This window comes from Sapajus apella, unplaced genomic scaffold (genome assembly GCF_009761245.1).
Source record: "Sapajus apella isolate SASKATOON/1434 unplaced genomic scaffold, GSC_monkey_1.0 scaffold113, whole genome shotgun sequence".
NCBI lineage: Eukaryota > Metazoa > Chordata > Mammalia > Primates > Cebidae > Sapajus > Sapajus apella.
The window spans coordinates 5,214,719-5,233,773 of record NW_022437053.1 but is presented as its reverse complement, the minus strand read 5'-3'; the positions used below and the strand labels follow the sequence as shown (position 1 = coordinate 5,233,773).

At 50.7% G+C, this 19,055-nt stretch overlaps 1 protein-coding gene across 1 annotated transcript in view; it reads left to right on the top strand.

Annotated features, from left to right (window-relative positions):
- The window catches only part of OCA2 (OCA2 melanosomal transmembrane protein), a 224,809-nt gene that overhangs the window by 32,800 nt on the left and 172,954 nt on the right, over nt 1-19,055 (top strand). The window contains exons 3-6 of the mRNA XM_032259976.1: nt 5,996-6,094; nt 10,076-10,261; nt 13,000-13,057; nt 15,315-15,387. Coding sequence (XP_032115867.1) covers nt 5,996-6,094; nt 10,076-10,261; nt 13,000-13,057; nt 15,315-15,387 — 416 coding nt within the window. The remainder of the gene's footprint in view (nt 1-5,995; nt 6,095-10,075; nt 10,262-12,999; nt 13,058-15,314; nt 15,388-19,055) is intronic.

Sequence of the window (19,055 nt, the reverse complement as noted above, 5' to 3'; positions counted from 1 at the left end):
GCTTCTTCCTCCTGGAAAGGTAGCTTGCTTCAGTGAAGCCAGGATGAAAACAGGCCACAAACAGGAGTCCCTGTCGGAGAGAGGGAGAGGAGGAGAGGCAGAGAAAGAGAGGAGAAGAGAGAAGAGAGGACATAGGGAGAGAGAAAGAGAGAAGGGAGCAGGTAGAGAAAGAGAGAAGGTGAAACCTTGCAGGTCAGCCTGCTGGGCCCAGGGGCGGCCGTGGGGCTGTGCTGTGCTGGCTCGCTGTGGCTTCCTGTGACTGCTTCTCCATGCAGGGTACATCTGCACAGAGAGTGCCCTGCCTGGCACAGTCCTCGGGCTGGGGCGTGTTGCCTCCTGGTGGGAGGGAGGGGCTGGGAGAGGACATTGGGTGCTGGACACATGTTGGCCCCGCCCTCAGCAGCTGGGAGCCTACCCTGGGCCTGACTTCTCTGAGTCGCATTCGTTCCTTCTAAAATGGGGATCATATTATCCACCTTCAGGGTTATCTTGAGGGTTAAATGAGATAACAAAGGTGACAGGTTCAGCAGGAGCCTGACGCAGAATGTACTCACTTAAATGACCATGGTTGTTCGTGATACCCATCAGATAAAATCCTGGTAATTATATGGTGGGGACAAGGCCTTTTCTCTGCAGGACACTTCAGGGATACTGTCAGGTAATTAGGGCAAAGAGAGTGAAGGGCCCCAAGTGGAAGGCCTAACCCTGCTCTGCTGTCTGCAGCGTCTCTTGCCCTGGGAGATACTTCCCACGAGGGACCCCTCCTGGTCACTGCAGCACAGGCTCTGTTACAGGGAAGGCCTCATTGCTCAGCTTGGTTTTCCCACAGCTGATCTCCAGTGGCACCAACCATTGAGATCCCTCCCATTACACACCTCCTGGCCTGGGCGTAGAGGGACCAGCTGCCTTCCTGCCCTCCGACTTCTGCTTGATTTATGTTGGTCTCACTCCAAGCAGTTCTTCCACAGGGCTCTGCATGGCCGATGCTGTCTGCCACCTGCCTTCTGTCTGTAGTCCTGAAGTGGCAGGAAGGCCACTTCATCCTTCCTGCCTGCTCTGTGGCCTTCCTGAGTGGTGCCTGGGAGAGAGCCTGCAGATGACTTGGGCAGGGCATCCCTCGGAGGTCCTGGCACTGGTGAGGTAGTGAAAGCACTTTGCTTCCTTGTTACTGGCTCTGTAGCACCTTGTCAAGCAGAACTGACCTCAGCCATGGCTGCATAAATGGTGCCTACGTGGTACAGGGCCTAAGACTCAGGGAAAACCTTTTCCTCCACCCCTGTACCCCGGTCCCCACCTCCCCAAGCTGTCGTTTCTACTCACCGTTGTCTCTTTCCTGGCCCTTAAAAATGTAAATTCTCTTGGCAGTGTTAATGTATGAGGTACTCAATGTATTCAACATTTTTAGCTCCGTGTTTCTCAATGTGATGATATAAGCATCGTAGGACTGTTACGTGTTTTGATCTAGAAAGAACTAAAGGATTGAGGGATGAGGAAACTGTTGAAGAAGAGGGCAGAAGAGGCAGAGGCGTGGGCAAGAACCTGTTTCCATCTCACAGTCTGGCATGAACCTGTCTTGTTAATAGTCACGGTAGCAAGGGTTCTTGACAACAGTGGGCGTGACTCAGACCCATCAATTCTGGTTGTTTAAAACTTACGGCCTGAGGATTTTAAACATGTCTAATACCCGGGGCTGGTGGGGATAGGATTTGTTCCTGCCTGTAACTGGGACGTGGCGTAATGGGGATAGGCTCTCCTCCCGCAAGAGGACCATGGGCACCCGGAAACTTCTTGATCCAGTGACCTCGCTGCTAGGAACCTATCCTAAGAAAATAATTGAAGGCACACTCAAAGACTTACCCAGTAGGACTCACATAGAGTTTGTCGTTTATCTAGGTAAAAAACCAGAAATCCCCTAAATTTCCATCAACAGACAGATGGTCAGGCTTAATTTGATGATCCATGTAATGGAATATAATGGCTGACATTAAAATCACGTTGTAGAAGAATCGCTACGATTTAATAACCTGAGAAATGCTAATGAGATAGCTGAGTTGAACAATTAGAAGACAAATTAATTTGTGTATGTGAATACACGTGTGTGATGTGTGTCTCTGTGTATGTGAATGCGTGTATGTGTGTGAATGTGTGTCTCTGTGTATGTGAATGTGTGTATGTATGAATGTGTCTCTGTATGTGAATGCATGTATGTGTGAACATGTCTCTGTGTATGTGAATGCGCGCATGTGTGAGTGTGTGTCTCTGTGTATGTGAATATGCGTATGTGTGAATGTGTGTCTCTGTGTATGTGAATGTGCGTATGTGTGAGTGTGTGTCTCTGTATGCTAATGGGTGTATGTGTATGTGTGTCTCTGTATGTGAATATGCATGTGTGTGAATGTCTCTGTGTATGTGAATACGCGTATGTGTGATGATGTGTCTCTGTGTATGTGAATACGTGTATGTGTGACTACGTGTCTCTGTGTATGTGAATACGTGTATGTGTGACTATGTGTCTCTGTGTATGTGAATACGTGTATGTGTGACTATGTGTCTCTGTGTATGTGAATACGTGTATGTGTGACTATGTGTGTCTGTGTATGTGAATATGCGTATCTGTGAATGTGTGTCTCTGCATGCATACGTGTGATCTGACCTAAAAATATTCATTTATATGTAGGAAAAAAACACTGAAAGGAAATTATCTCAATGTTAACATTGGGTGTCTCTGAATTATAGAATTATGTACAGTTGCAGTTGTTTTATGTGTCATCTTCTATAATTTCCTTTAACATAAGTATCACCTGCTTATAAATGTATAGGCACATATGGATTTTGCAAATGTATATACAGAGTTTGTTGAGACATAGGGGAAATCAGACAATGTGGAAATTCATAAAACTAGACAGTGCCCAGTCTTAGAGCAAAGTCAGAAAAATGTCAATGGGATTTCTTTTTTCAGAAGAGGAAAAGTCAGGAATAATATAGATCTCATCAATCTTTTCTACCTTATCGAAGTCAAAAGGAGAAAAAAAATTGTGGAATGCCATTTTTATTTCCAGCCTCTGGAAAATGTTTTTGGGTAATCCTGAATCTTCTCTACATGTGAGCTGTGAGCTCTCTGAGTCACAGGCTAGGGATTCTGCCAGGCAATAGGACCCCAAGTCCTCCTTGATGCTTCCCCTATTTGCAGAGAGGAAAGGATTTGGAACATTGAAGATGGTATCTGTATGGTGTTCAGTTTAAACTGGAATAGCCCAAAGTCTCTTTAGGAAATTTCCTGGTGCAACTCATTTTATTTTTGGATTTTTAGAAATATGATTACATAAAAAAGCTCAGAAACGATTACCTATATGCTTAACTACAATTATAAAATACTTTGTGTACACAAAGTAGATAAGTGTAAATATTAAACAGGAATAAAAATCAGCCAGATATGGCATCACAGAGAAGATAAAATGGACTTTGGATTTTTCCCCGTTTCTGCTTTTCCTTCTTAGTGGCCAGAAGGTGAGTCCGCCACATTGTGCAGTGTGGTGCTGCTTTGAGACCCCATGGGCCTCCACTCTCCTGAGCACTGTCCTCTCCTCAGAGGTCAATACTGAGTCTACAAACATTGTTGATTTAATGACTTAGAAAACTTGTTTTATTTGAGTAAAAAACCAATCTCATGCAAATAAGCTATGGTTACTGGGTTTTAACCTATTCATTATGAAGTATGTGTGTATGTATTATTTCTGAGGCAGGGTCTTGCTTTGTTGCCCAGGCTGGAGTGCAGTAGCACAATCTCAGCTCACTGAAGGTTTGACCTCTCAGGCTCAAGCAGTCCTTCACCAGCCTTCCCAGTAGCTGGGACTGTAGGCGTGCACCGCCATACCTGGCTAATTTTTGAATTTTTTAGAGACAGGGTTTTTCCATGTTGCCCAGGCTGGTTGTGAACTCCTAGGCTCAGGCAATCCACCTGCCTTGGCCTCCCAAAGTGCTGAGATTACAGGTGTGAGCCACTGTGGCTAGCTCATTATCGAGTATTTATTAAGAACCTACTTTGAACTGGGTACCACTAAGAGTACCAAAGAAAACAAGATGAAATCAACATGGCAGCCGTTCTTAAGGAATTCACGGTCTAGTGAACCTCAGTGAATCAACATCCACAATCTATCTTTATGTTTTTCATTTACATCTCCTTAGTTAATGTAACAAAAGCAAGGGTTTTGTTTCTTTTTTAAAGCAAGAGGGTCTCCTCCAGGCTGGAGTGCAGTGCTTCTACCATAGCTCACTGCAGCCTTGAACTCCAGGGCTCCAGTGATTCTCCTGCCTCAGTCTTCCAAGTAGCTAGGACTACAAGTGCATACCACTATGCCTGATCATTTTTTTATTATTTTTATTTTCCATAGAGATGGGGTCTTGTGTTCCCAGGCTGATCTTGAACTCCTGACCTTAATCGATCCTCCCACCTTGACCTCCCAAAGTGCTGGGATTACAAGTTTGAACCACCATGGTTGGCCTTGTTTTGTTTTAATCTACATTGTATGACTGAGAAAATAATGCGAGGGAGGTCACCATCTCCATAACACTCGGTTCTCCCAGACCACCCCCAGGAGCATCAGAAAACATCTGGTTGTTTGGTCCACTCACTGTGACATTTATCTAAATGTACCTAAGGAGTTACGGTTTCAGATTTATAGTTATGGGAAACAGGGGTGGGAGGATGTCAATTGTAAGCCAGTTTGAGCAGCTAAAAGCATGCAAATTATTAAATCTCTTGGGCAGAGAGATTCTTTCACCTCTCTACTTTCATTACCAAAGCTGAGGCACCTACGTTATAACCCTGTCTCCTGCCATGTGGCCCTCTGCTGGCTGCTGAGCCTCTGAGGAGAGTCCTCAGTCACCTGTGTTCTCCATGGGAAGTGACCCAGGGCTGCCTAGAGATGACGCCCAGAGGATAGTCCCTGGCCCCAGACAGACTCCTTTTCTGACTTCTCAGAGATGGGGTGCTGGTGTTATACGGCACTCAGGGCCCAGGTTTACTCATGCACAGGAGTCCTATTGTCTGTGTCACCGGTGAATTCTTGAATGAGAAAGAAGCAAGCAAAAATATTTTTCTTAAAATTTCTTCCTTTGTTGTACATTTGTGATCGGAAAGAATGACTGTCATTTCTGCAGGCGAATGTTTCATAGCATCGATAGCATCTCTACCTGTCCGGGGACCCTTTAAAACAGGCAATGCACCTGCACATAAAATGACATATTCCCAGTGATCAGGAACGAAAATCATTCCTGCGGCTTCTCATGGAATCTGGCTGTCTTTAACATCATGTGTCCTTTAATGAGGGTGACCATATATGCCTGTGCAGTTGCTTCCCTTTCATCAAGCTCCTGATCTGGATGATGCATGTATGGTGGTCCTTCCATGTGGCGGGCGGGCCAGTGTGGTGGAGGACCATCCTGCCTAGTGTGAACCTTTGCTTTGCTTCAGGTGTGGCTGCTGTCCTTGGAGAGCTTCCTTCTTGCGATTCTGGTTATTGCCTTATTCCAGTCCTTGGGTCCTGACTTCTGCTGATTGGTCTTCCAATGGAAGCCATTAGGGTATTTAAATGTGAATTTCTTGTGATTTTAGGAAATAGACATTTTTTTTGCCTATGAAAGGGCCAACCAGACTCTGAATGTTTTTCTTGATGAGAAGCTGTGCATGAAATAGCAAAGGTGGCCTGAATCTTCTGCTAATGCAAAAGTGAGTCTAAAAGTGTCATCCCACAGTGTCTGGTCTCCTGTGTGAGTTTCTGCTTTACATTTTCAGTTGAGTTGGGGAGGAGAGTTGTTTCTAATGGTCTCTTCTAAAAACTTTAGCCTTTTACAATTCAGACTGACCCTTAGGCAAATTTCCTTGTAAGATTTACCACAGAATCTTGGGCACATTCTTGAATCTAGCTCCCAAGTTCTGGGAACACATTCATTATTTCTGTGTTGGTGATTCTGTTTCCTTCCCTATCTCTTTCAGGTCTCACTCTCCTTTGCTCCAGATGTCCAGCGCCAGGTCTAAAGATCCCTGCTTTACTGAAAACACTCCTTTGCTGGGGAGTTCCTTACAGGAGAAAGGGTGAGATATGTTCCCCCTCATATGAAAGTAAGCGTGTCTGGGCCTCGTTCTTGGCATGTATGCTGGAGAACTGCTTGAGATGCGAACTTTTACTGGACGTGTTTAACCTCTGCCAGATCTTGACAATTTATTGTGGTAGATGTTCATGATTCCAGTGGTTATATTCTGTGGGTATTAATTTCCAGACGGCCTTGAGCATAACCCTGCAGTGATTGCATAGCACACATGCACACTCATGCATGCACGAAACTCTGACGGGCCATTTGACCAGGCTGCGGTTTCTCAGCTAGGGCATGGTTGGAATTGCCTGGAGACATTTTTGGTTGTCACGCTGAGGGCTGAGGTGCTTCTGGCATCTAAGGGCAGAGGTCAGGGATGCTGGCAAACATTCTGCAATGCACAGGACAGCCCCCACCGCAAAGAATTATCCAGCGCAAATGTCAGTAGTGATGAAGTTGAGAAACCCTGTATATTTTTTTCACAAGAAAACTCAATTTCCCGCAAACTTGCAGGTCCTTTTTGGGCACAAATCAAGGTGGTTCTGGAATTGCCTGAGCAGAGCTGACCTGGAGGGTAAGTTACAGATGCTTCCTTCTGGGATGAATGGCCATGGGCCAGGCCTGAGGCCTCATCTTCTCTTCTTTCTGCAAGCAAACTGCCACAAGCCTGAGCCACCTGCTCCATGTTTCCTGGCTCCTTGCACATCACAAACTTGGTGACATTAATACCCACAGAATATAACCACTGGAATCATAAACATGTACTACAACAAATTGTCAAGATCTGGCAGAGCCTAAACATGTCCAGTAAAAATTGTCACTATCAATCTGATCAAAAGTATCAGAACCCAGTTTAAAATCATTTATTCAAGCACAAAGTTGAGGATAGCCATTTGGGAAACATAGAATCCAAAGAAATGGGATCAGTGCTCCAAAGCTGAAAAGATAAGGTCTAATTCTTATTAATATAGGCAGAAAACAGAGAAATGTAGAAGGACCACATTTTCATACAAGGCTGGTGTATAAATTACAGCTTTCTCCCCAATTTAAAAGTCTATTTGACATTCCATGTTAGACAATATGATAGTCACGAGGTCTTTGTGTGAGAGAAGAAGGAAGTTAATCTATCAATGAAGAGCAACAGTGAAGAGGAAAGGGGTCTTCTCTGGTGCCTGTTAGTCTTTTACAACATTTTATAAAACAATGTAGGTAAGGAAAAAGGCTAATCTAGAATCAGAGAAAAAAAGGCCACAGCTGATTCTTATGTGACTCGTTCCATAATCACATTCTTTTAAGACTCAAAGTAATGTAAACTTCCAACAGCTTTGATTTTGAATCCCCTATTTGCACAGCATGGCTGCTGTGTCTCCCTCACTCACCTCTGAGCCTCTGAGGAACTGCCTCCTTTCTCCCGAGCCCAGTCTGCAGCCAGGGAGGGGAGCGGAGGGCTTCACACTTTAGGGGGCTTTGCATGCCACATGCGTTCCTGTCCTCAGCCTCCAAATACTCCGGCTCGTAGGATTTGGATGGGTTGCAGATATCTGGATTTATCACTTCTCAGTGCAGGGGTGATTTGTTCACACAAAGCCCTTGACTAGAGGAAACTCCTTCCCTCCCTGGCTCTCCAGGGCAGTCAGTACTATTCCTGTCAAGGGATTCAAATATCGCTTCCCTTGAGAACCCTTAGTAGTCTCTGTCCCACCCACCAGTGCTGCTCCTATGCTCTCAAACACTACATACCCTTACTTACAACCTAGTCCTTGTGCTATCATCTATGGTTATGTCAGCCAGCCTGTGCCCTCTTCATCGTCCATCCTGGCACCCAGTACAGTCCCTGCCACCCGCCCCTCAGTGACTGGATGGATAAGGAGTGTAAGCTGAGGCATTCCCACTGACCCAGCTGCTTCCAGCTTCTGTACTGGGGGATAACTTAATTCTCCTCCATTGCTCCTAATCAATAACTTTTAAGACAAAGACTCTACACAGCTATTCCCTTAATGCTTTCTCTTGAATTACTTGGTAAATTGTGCAGGCCTGTGACATTTAAGAACTTGAAGTTCACTGGAAAACCATTAATGTGTAAGCATTTGTCCTGGCATGCCCTGGGAGGCAGAGCTGGGCCTCATGTCACAAAAACCACTTCAAGGGAGCAGAACATGGGTCGGCTTTGCTTACAAAACTTTTCCTTTTCTCTTTTTGCATGAAGCTAATTAAGGTATTGGTGGTAGGAATGTGTTTTTCATGCTTTACTTTTATCAACTTTATTTTGTTGCAGTTTTAGTTTGATCAAATGCTTATTAGGATAATATCCATTGATTTACACCTTTTCAGAAGTGTTCTTTTAAGGGTGTTGAGAGAAGGAATGTGTGGTACAAAGGTCAGAGCATGCCTGTATCTGCACTGACAGTTGGTAGCCACTCTTCAGGGATGGTTATTTAAATTAAAATTAAAAATTCACTACTTCAGTAGCACTGGCCACACTTCCAGTTACCCCGCATTTTGGACAGGGCAGCGAACACGGCTATGACCACAGGAAGCTCTGTTGCACAACACTGCTCTAGAAGGCAGTGACAGTAACTTGTTTTTCTCTTTCTACTTATAGGAGAAGGTTCCAATTTTGGTTCAGTTTTTGCTTCCAATGTTGTTACAGTTGTATTTTCAGCAGTTAGAAAGTGGTATTATTTCTCACACACCTGAGCATTTTCCAGTCACAAAATTGATAGAAAGTATTATCAACTATTTTCAGTCATGTGTTACCTTGTTACACATTGGTTATACATGGCTTAATTGGCATCTCCTTATGAATAACATTTTTTCCTTGTGAACCACTGCTAAAGCAGTCATGTGTTCAGGAGAATCACAATGCCCCATTGATCTGGCTCCGTTCCAGTGTATCACAGAACACATCTGTTGCTAATGTCATTATTGTGGTCTCATGAATATTCCATGTGATACATGAAAATTCTGGGTTTTGCTACTACCTTTTAAGAGTCAAGTGCATCTGTTATGAAGGAATTGATCAGAAGGTCAGGGATTCAACTGAAATTAATTGGAGGCTCTGTACAGTGGCTCATGCCTCTAATCCCAGCACATTGGGAGGCCAAGGTGGTCAGATTACTTGAGATCAGGAGTTCACGACCAGCCTGGTCAACATGATGAAACCCTGTCTCTACTAAAAATACAAACATTAGTTGGGCGTGGTAGCACGTGCCTGTAATCCCAGCTACTGGGGAGGCTGAGGTAGGAGAATTACTTGAACCTGGGAGGCAGAGGTTGCAGTGAGCTGAAATCACGCCACTGCACTCCACCCTGGGTGACAAGACTCTGTCTCAAAAAAACAAGACAAAACAAAACAAAAACAAAAATCCCAGAAGTAAATGGATGTATTCTCAAGTAATTCTGAGAAAAGTTTATGATTCCACTTGAGTCATCCCTCTAGGTACTGGCCCCATTCTTGGCCTGTCTAGTCAGGTACTAATGTTCCCTCTTTCTGCTCATGCTCCTGTGGATGTTGTGTGGGAAGCCAGGGAGGCCACCTCCCATGCTGCTCCACTGCAGAAAGAGATCTATCTACACAGGGTAGGAAACACGCACCGTTCACCCTGGGCAGGTCTCACAGATCTAGGTATTGGCTGCTGGACCCCATACAATGAGAAAGCAAACACTGAAATCAGCAGGAACTGGTCTGAGCCAGAAACAGCTTTCTTGGAAAGTCCCAAACTCAGAAAAAGCTGGTTTCTGGAGGGCCCACAATTCATTTTGAAGACTTTAGTGACTCCAGAAAATTTCCTTTGAGGTAAGTGTTCTGTGAAGCCACAAAAGGCCCATTCCCACCAGCATGAGAATGCCATGGTCTGTGGTCCTTTGAAAGACCAGGGTTGATTCAGTGGCATTTCACACGTCAGGTCTCAGAGGAAAGGAAAGCTTGCTTTGCAGACGTTACTATTTCAGGAGAAACAACCAGACCTCTCTTGCTTCCCAGGTCACCGCGCATGCCCGTTTACCATCCCGAGTTCATCTCCGAAGAGTCTTGGGAGGACAGCTCTGCCGATTGGGAGCGAAGATACTTGCTGAGCAGGGAGGTGTCTGGTCTGTCTGCATCTGCCTCCTCCGAGAAGGGGGACCTTCTGGACAGCCTGCACATCCGACTCCGTCTTTCCAAGCTGAGGTAGGCGGACCTGGGGTGCCCAGCCTGGCAGCGGTGGCCGCACATCAGGTCCTGCGTGCCCCCTCCCTCCTCAAACCTGCAGGGTGAAGACGAGGATGAGCTTTGCCTCATCTGGCCAGGCTGCACTTTTCCTCCAAGGTGATTTATTTTTACCAGGCCTAGGGAGACATTGAAGGCGGCCTGCAAATCGTGCAGCGCCTGAGAGGACAAACCTGAATGACTGATATTGTACAGTCCTCTCCACCCTGCTTCTGTGGCTAGGGTCTTCATGGTCAGGGGTTTGCAAATAGCATCTGTCTGCTTCAGGGGTCCCCGGCGTTTTCGAATTTGATCCACCTTCCTAGTTATTGAGGAAGGAGTGGGTCTGGCTCAGTGTGCAGCCTGAAGGGTGCAGTTCCCTCCTGCGCTGTGGGCCCTGGAAGCCTTGTGAAGGCTCAAAACGTTTTAGAAGTTGCAGTCCCTTTGGAAAACTATTAACGTGTAAGCATTTGTCCTGGGCACGTGCTCCAAGAAGCGGCGCTGCCTAGAGAGAATGGGTGGTGCGCATGCGTGTGTGCGGGATGCGCATGCGTACAGGAGGAATGGGTGGGGATGCGCATGCGTACGGAACGGCCGTGCGAGCGGGACGCGCATGCGTGGGAGGCCGCGGGCGGGTGTGGGCAATGGCGGTCTCAGTACCAGGCTGTTTACCCGCTGGGTTCCGCCGTGCGCGCTTTCATTTGAGAGGCACGTGTTGGAAGGCATCATCTCCCAACAAGGTTTGGGAGCCAGGACCAGGGGCTTCCGTTCTGCTCCGCCCCGAAGTCGCGGCGCGCCGGGGCAGGGCCTGGTGTGGCCGCGAGGCGCCCTCGCCGGGACCTCCCGCGGGCTGCGCTAAGGTTGTGTGCGGAAGCCCCAGGAAGTGAGAAGGCGCCGCTCGGTCATCAAACGCCGGGGCGCCGTGGCTGTGTGGGGGGACCAGCCTCTTCTGAAGATGCGCGCGGTTGTTTGGGGGCCGCCTCCGACTCCCTGTGGGCGCGGGGACCCGCCGCCCCGTGCGTGTTCCCACAGTCCTGGGAGGGACACGGAGGGCGCCTCCAGGAGGGCAAGGCTTCTGCCCCAGGCCGCACTGTGAGCCAGGCCCAGGGGCAGGGAGTCCGCCCTAGACCCCCGCACCGCTGCTTGACGTGGAGCTTCTCCCCGGCGTGCCTCTCAGGCGCCCGGAGCTGCCTCATGATGAGAAGGGGCCGTCGGTGCAATAAACGTTTGGCCAGTGCATCCGCTGTGAGATTTTGTGAGTTGGGTGAAATCGTGTCCGTTGGGTCAACAAGACGGCAAGCCTGACACTGTTCACGCCTTTTCCCAGCTGGCTGGGCAACCACTCCCGAGAACGCCGTGTCCTCAGCCGCCCTACAACGTGGACGGACTCAAGTACATTTGAGACGTTTGCATTCAGTGCTTGCTTTATCTTCTATGATTCATGGGATATTTGCCTTTGAGCTTGCCACAGAACTAAAGGACGTTAGTGCCATTCTTTATAACATGTCTAAAAAGTACCATGCGTGATCAGTGAAGAAGCTTGTAAAAAACCTTTCATTTGGGGTTGTCAGCTCTGCTGCAGATGTCAGTTATGTAGAAAAAAATTTGTATTTAGAATAGCTCAATGTTTCATGCTTTAAAAAGAAATGTCATTTTGATTCCTATTTAGGAGCTGTTGAATCATAATTTGGAAGCGTGAACTGATTATTCATCAAATTCATTAAATCTAAGAGAATGCAAAACAAGATTTTACCATTTTTAAAGGATCAGATTCAAAGACAGATGAAATTTAACTGAGGAGAGTATTAAAAAGATGTTCCAACATAGAGTTTCTTAGTTCATTCTACTCACACTCAAGCATGGTCTATGTACAAGCATCCTTCCCCGAGTGCGGACAGAGCAAACACGATCTAGTGCCTGCCCTCATGGGGCAGCCGGTGAGAGAGTACGCCCTAGACTGGGGGAGCCGGGTCTGGCTGCTGAGTGAGCAGAGATGGGCATAATGGATGGACTGCAGTCAGGGGTACCCCAGCAGGGCAAACGCCTTATGGTCTTGTCTGGGAGCAGCAAGGACATTGGTGGGATGGAAGGGCAGCAGAATGCAGGCCAGACCCAGGTTCATGTAGGGCCCAGGGGGTCACGGTTAAAAAGTGGGTAATGTCGAGGGGCTGGAATGCCTTTGGCAGTCCTCAGTGGGGGCTGAGTATGTAGCTTGATGCTTTATTAAGTTACTGCCTAAGGAATTCTTAAGATCTGCTAATACAACCGGTAATGGCATAGCAATTTCTTTCTTAAAATTATTTGTTTTTACATTTGATGGTCAAATCTGTATTTCTACCTTTCAGAAAACGTAGGGGAAAATAAATGGTAAATATGAATCAAAGAGACAAGGCATTCCGTTTACTTCCCCCCCCCCCCCCCCCCCGCAAGAAACAGGAGCCTTTAAACAGCTCTCAAAAAGTCTCAAATCTTGAACTTCAGTTTCCCCAACAACAAGCTATGTGCAAACACTTTGGTTAACTTTGTTCACCTCTGGAACCTCCACCATGCTCCTTTGGATGGGGCTGTAGGTTTGGATGGGGTGTTCTCATATGTTATGGAAAGAATTCAAAACACACGCTTTGAGATGGAAGTTACTCAACACTGCCAGAAAAGTGTCTTGAGTTAGGAAGTACAGGACTACTACCCCTTGCCACTAAGGCCCTACCTTTCTCTTGCAGGTGCTGTGTGCGGTGGCTGAAAGTCACGGGCCTGTTTGTCTTTGTGGTGCTGTGCTCCGTGAGTACTGTGGCTGCCCCAGCACTGCTGTTGGGTCATTGGAAGCCCTGCATGCCTTTGGCTGTACAGCAGGGGGAACCTGAGGTGTGGGGTCAGTGCCTGACCCTCTTCGCCTGATTCTTTGACTTTCTTTGATGCTGAGGGGTGTGGGGCAGCAGGCTGAGGGAGTTGAGGGCTGTAGTAGTGCTCCTCTGCGGTGGTCCCATCACACAACAGAGGCCAGGCAGCCTGGTGCTGCCCTGTGGAAGGCTGGGTAGCTGGCTGTGGGCTCCCTTCCCGCACTGAGTGGTTCACCACATCCCTGTGGAGCCCCACACAGTAGCACTTCATGTGTGTTGGGACACATCTGGCGATCATGGATGCCCAGAGGGTCTCAGTGCACTTTGAGAGGGAGTGTTGAAGCTCAGGTTTGCCCCCTCTGGGAGGTATCTCTGATTTTATTTGGCCAGATATCTCCATCCTTCCAAATACATGAACACTCACAACAGACTCATCCCGGAGCTAAACCAATGTCAGATGCCCTTGTAGGGAACAGGGTGTGGGAATGAGGGGAGGGCGAGGGCTGCTTTGCTGAGCCCAGGGCAGTGGGCGGTGCTGTTCTTCATTGGGGGGGTCCCGGCAGATGGACCCGCCAAGGGAAAGGCACAGGAGCCTGAGCAGTGAGGGTGGTAAAGCCAGGGCCACAGGGACGCCCTCTGAGCCAACAGTCACGGGTCCCACTGCCAGTGTTGGTGTGCTTTGTGGCCTGAGGTAGCCTGAGCCAGAGTCACATAGTGGCACTCAAAATACGTTTACCCAGCGAGTAGGTATGTGGTCTCCTGTCTGGCTGTGTGTCTGTGTGTGTGCAGGTGGGTGTGTGGTTCTCTGGGTGTGTGTGTGTGCAGATGGGTGTGTGGTCTCCTGTCTCTCATTGTGTGTCTGTGTGTGTGCAGGTGAGGGTGGTCCCTGTCTCTGGTTGTGTGTCTGTGTGCAGGTGGGGCATGGTCTCCTGTCTGTGGCTGTGTGTCCTTGTGTGTGCACGTGGGTATGTGTGTGTAGTTGTGTGAGCTGTGTAGGTTGTCTGTGGTCTGTGGCCATGACAGGTTGTGGCTGTGCTTCGCAGTTATTTTGGGTGAGTGCCACTTTTGGGTGTTGCTGTGAGATGGTGTGCACGGGCAGCTGTTGAGAGGCCACAGTGGTGGGAGGTGGTACTGTTGTGCGGTATGATCGTGGGCTAGGGCGGTCTGAGTTGTGTTCCACGACATGTACCACCTGGGGGCAGTGCTTTCCCACGCAGCCAGCCTGTGGCAGGCCCCTGTGCATGACGTCTGTGGCTGTTGCTGGCTGGTTTCATGACCTGCACACGTGGCATGTGGGTTGGGGCTCCGTGTGCGTGCAGGACTGTCTGTGGCCCTGGGTCAGCTCCTCTCAGCTGCAACACGGGGACAGCAGGGTAGCATACGAAGTCAGTGTCCATCGCATTGAGCTGAGTACAGTCAACTGTTAATAATCAACCCACGAGGGAGGAGATCTGTGACCTGGAGAAAGGAAACCTATGCTGGAAATGTAAAGCCAATTACACTGAGCTCTGAAAGCTTCACGATTTTATATTTTTGGCTACCAGTTTGGCTCCCCACTTCCTACTCACAGGAATGTGTGGCTCTGAAGTCCTGCTGGCAGCAAGGCCTGGCAGGTGCTCTGGGATTTCAAGGAACCGGGCATGGCGGGCCAGGTCTTCATGGTCCCCAAGAGCTGACCTGAGCTCTGCGTCCGGTCTTCAGCCTTCTTCTGTGAGATGGAGTTTAGGTGATTTGTGGATACATCCAAAATGGAATTTGAGGAATTTCACTTGAACTTCTATAATCTCACTTTATCATCAATTTAATTTACTTTTTGACGGTGTATAAAGTGCTTTACAAATTACACAAACACCTGCTACCACAAAGACGTGCTGTAACCATCACAGGGGTCATGTTCCTTTATTCTCCAATGTGGGAAAACCACATTTGTCCCTCTGGTGTTTTAATTTTATGGCCAGGTATTTAATCCTTAAAATTGGCAAATATCAATAATCAGGGCCCATTGTAGCTGAACACTGTAATGAATCAGAATATTTTAACATGTAAGACAAAGCTATTCAGAGTAAGCAAGCTGGGGTGTTCTAGATACACACACTAGCCTCATCATCACATCCGTTTTCAACTGTCATATCAAAATGGTTTATATCTGATTGCTCTCATACCGCACCTCTGTCATTCAGCATTTCTGATTGTTACAGATTTTGTTCAGCCTGTATCCGGATCAAGGAAAGCTCTGGCAGCTGTTGGCCGTGTCACCACTGGAGAACTACTGTATCCAAAATCCACTCTGAGATGGCCAGCCGCTTGGCTGAGATCTGAGATGCAAGGAGACACGGACTGTGACTGCTGCCAAAGGCGCAGGCTGTTACCACTCCCGCCCACCCGAATTCCGTTTCTCCAGGATGTTTGATGAGATGGAGTCTCAGAACAGAAGGGCGGGGAGCTCCACGGAGACAGTGGTGGGATTGATGGGGAGCCCTCCAAGTGAGGAAGGGGGACAGCAGGGCATGTTCCAGCCAGGGCCTGGCTTTCCCTCGCTCCTGGATACTCCATCCCTCCCCTGCCCCTTTTGCATTGGGCTGACCTGTCTTCCAGTCCCTGCTGTCCTGGCTGTGTCCCCTGGCTCTGATGACTGCTGCAGTGCCTCCTACTGTGTGTGCTCTGGCCCCTTCTTGCCTGCCTCAGAATTTTTAGCTAGAAGTCATACACATCCTGTAGGACAGCAGATACAGAGGCCAGTGGTGGTTAAGTTTGGAGATGAGCATGCCTTGACTTCTGCAGGCCTTAATTGGAGGGTTCATGTAAATCTAGGAAGACATCAGCTGTGTTGAGGTTTGCAGTTGCTGTGGCAACTTGCGGTGCACTAGACACTGAGAATTACTGGGCGCCCTGCCAGCTGTCTGCCAGACCTCGCTCTGTGCCCACCCCTCCCACTGGGGTAAGAGATACTTTTTTCCCCCTTCTACCTTCTCTCAGCTGCAGGGATTCCTACTGCACCCTCTGGCTACCAGATTTGATCCACTTCCCAAGCAGATGAAGGCCTTTGCTCCTTAGAGGAGACAGAGGCAGTGGGAGAGGATAAAGTTTGGCATCACTGGGGGATGCTTTCTCGGGATCTTCCTCAGGCTTCCTGTCTTCCTGGGAGCGCCCAATGGGTTTCCTGGAGGAAAAACCCGCAAGAAGATGTGAACACCTCCACCTAGTGGCTCTCAGGGGCTCCTGTTCATGCGAGCTCACACTTGACCTTGAGCAATGTGTACATTTTCTGGTTGAATTCTGCCTGCTTCTGAACTGCGGTGCTGGCACCTGTCCCGGGGAAGCCGCCTCTCCCTACAGTCACCTGTCTCGCTCTAGATTTCAGGCGAGTTCTTTCTTCTGCAGCCTCATTCTGGAATCAGGAGTGGGCGGCTAACTGCTGTCGGCCCAGCCTTTTCTGGGTAAAAGGGTGGGAGTGGTGGTTCCCAGTTCTCCAGCGGGGGTCCAAAGCCTCTTGTGGAATGGATGTGCTAATTAAGGTGTCTGTGTATGAAGGCCCCTGAAGTCCCCAGTGCTGCTAGGGCTGCGGGCGTCCACGGAGGGTCCTGGAGAGATGGGACCCTCCCATGGGGAGCTCCAATTGGGCCAGATATTTTTGACGATTACCATTTAAAAAGGGATTAGTTCAATTAGCTGAATGGCGAGATGTTTTTTCTTTAGTCTGCTTACTTGATAGCCTGAGTGAACTGGAGTCTTAGGAAACTGGCTTGCTTTCCTTGCAGTCGCTGTTATCTGCTGCATAGTCTTGTTTTTTGTGGTCCTTCCAGGAAGTCTCACTACCCCTTCCCAGGACGCCCTCTCCTTCGCTGGCCACCTGCCCAGCAGGACACCAGGGAGAAATGCCTGGCACTTGAGGCTCTCCGGTGAGCCGGGCATCCTGGTCACGGTTTGTGCTTCCGTCCGCTCGTGGACGAGGCACCCACCGTTTCAGAAGCACTGCACCTCCACAGGGTGAGGGCGGTGCTGCTGTCAGCTGAGCGCGTGCGCACGTCTTTGTATATTCTCCATCACTTAGCGCTGCCCGAGCTTTGGTGAAAGCGTCTGAGACACTGAAGAGCTGCTGATGTTGGGTTTCTCGTTCTCGTGCCTGTCTCGGGGTGACCTCCCTGGGTGGGAGAAAGCCGAGACTTCCTGTCCCTGGCTGCCCTCATCAAGGTCCCAGGACAGGGCGCCACCCTCCTGGGCAGAGGGAGCGGGAGACAGACCCAAGGACCTGAAGGGGGAGGCTGGATCCTGCCCAGGAGCCGTCTTCAGTGGGACTCAGACAGGAGGGGCGGCGTCGGGGAGCCCCGGCACCCACAGCTGTCAGTGCGCAGAGATCCCAGGGGAGCGCCGCAGCTTCGCGCGCTCAGGCGAGGGCCGCCTCCGCCCCTGTTCATCCCACCCAGGACCCGGCGTGCCCCTTTATTCTGGGACATCTCGCCGCGTTCCTTCCCAGGCGGCCTGAGCGCACCAGGCCCCACGCACGCACGGCCCCACGCACTCAGGGATGCACACACACACGGCCGCACACACTCAGGGCCGCACGCACAGCCCCACGCACGCACACACGGCCGCACGCACGCACGGCCCCACGCACTCAGGGATGCACACACACACGGCCGCACGCACTCACGGCCGCACGCACAGCCCCACGCACGCACACACACGGCCGCACGCTCGCACGGCCTCACGCACACACGCATGGCCGCACGCACGGCCCCACGCGCGCACACACACACACGGCCTGACGCACGGCCCCACGCACTCACGGATGCACGCAAGGCCCCACACACGCACGGCCCACGCACACACGCACAGCCCCACGCACGCACGGCCCCAGGCACGCACGGCCCCACGCACTCACGGACGGACGCACGCACGCATGCGCGCATGGCCCCACGCACGCACGGCCGCACGCACGCACTGCCCTACACACGCACAGCCCCACACACTCACGGACGGACGCCCGCACGCACGGCCCCACGCACACACGTACGGACGCACGCACGCACGGCCCCACGCACTCACGGACAGACGCACGCACTCATGCACGCACGGCCCCACGCACGCACGGCCCTACGTATGCACGGCCCCACGCACTCACGGATGCACGCAAGGCCCCACACACGCACAGCCCACGCACGCACAGCCCCACGCACGCACGGCCCCAGGCACGCACGGCCCCACGCACTCACGGACGGACGCACGCACGCATGCGCGTATGGCCCCACGCACGCACTGCCCCACGCACACACGCACGGCTCCACACACGCACGGCACCACGCACGCACAGCCCTACACACTCACGGACGGTCGCACGCACGCATGCGCGTATGGCCCCACGCACTCACGGCCCTACTCACGCACAGCGCCACGCCCGCACGCACGGCCCCACGCACTCACGTACGGACGCACGCACGCACGCCCCACGCACGCACGGCCCCACGCACTCACGGACGGACGCATGCACGCACGGCCCCACGCACGCACGGCCCCAAGCACGCACGGCCCTACGCGTGCACGGTGCCACGCACGCAGGGTCCTACGCACGCACGGCCCCAAGCACGCACGGCGCCACGCCCACACTCACGGCCCCGCGCACTCACGGACGGACGCACGCACGCATGCACGCACGGCCCCACGCACGCACGGCCCTACGCACGCACGGCCCTACGTATGCACGGCCCCACGCACGCACGGTCCCACGCACTAACGGCCCTACTCACGCACAGCGCCATGCCCGCACGCACGGCCCCACGCACTCACGTACGGAGGCACGCGCGCACGCAGGCATGCCCCACGCAAGCACGGCCCCACGCCCGCACGACCCCAAGCACGCACGGCCCTACGCGCGCACGGTGCCAGGCACGCAGGGTCCCACGCACGCACGGCCCCACGCACGCACAGCCCCACGCACTCAC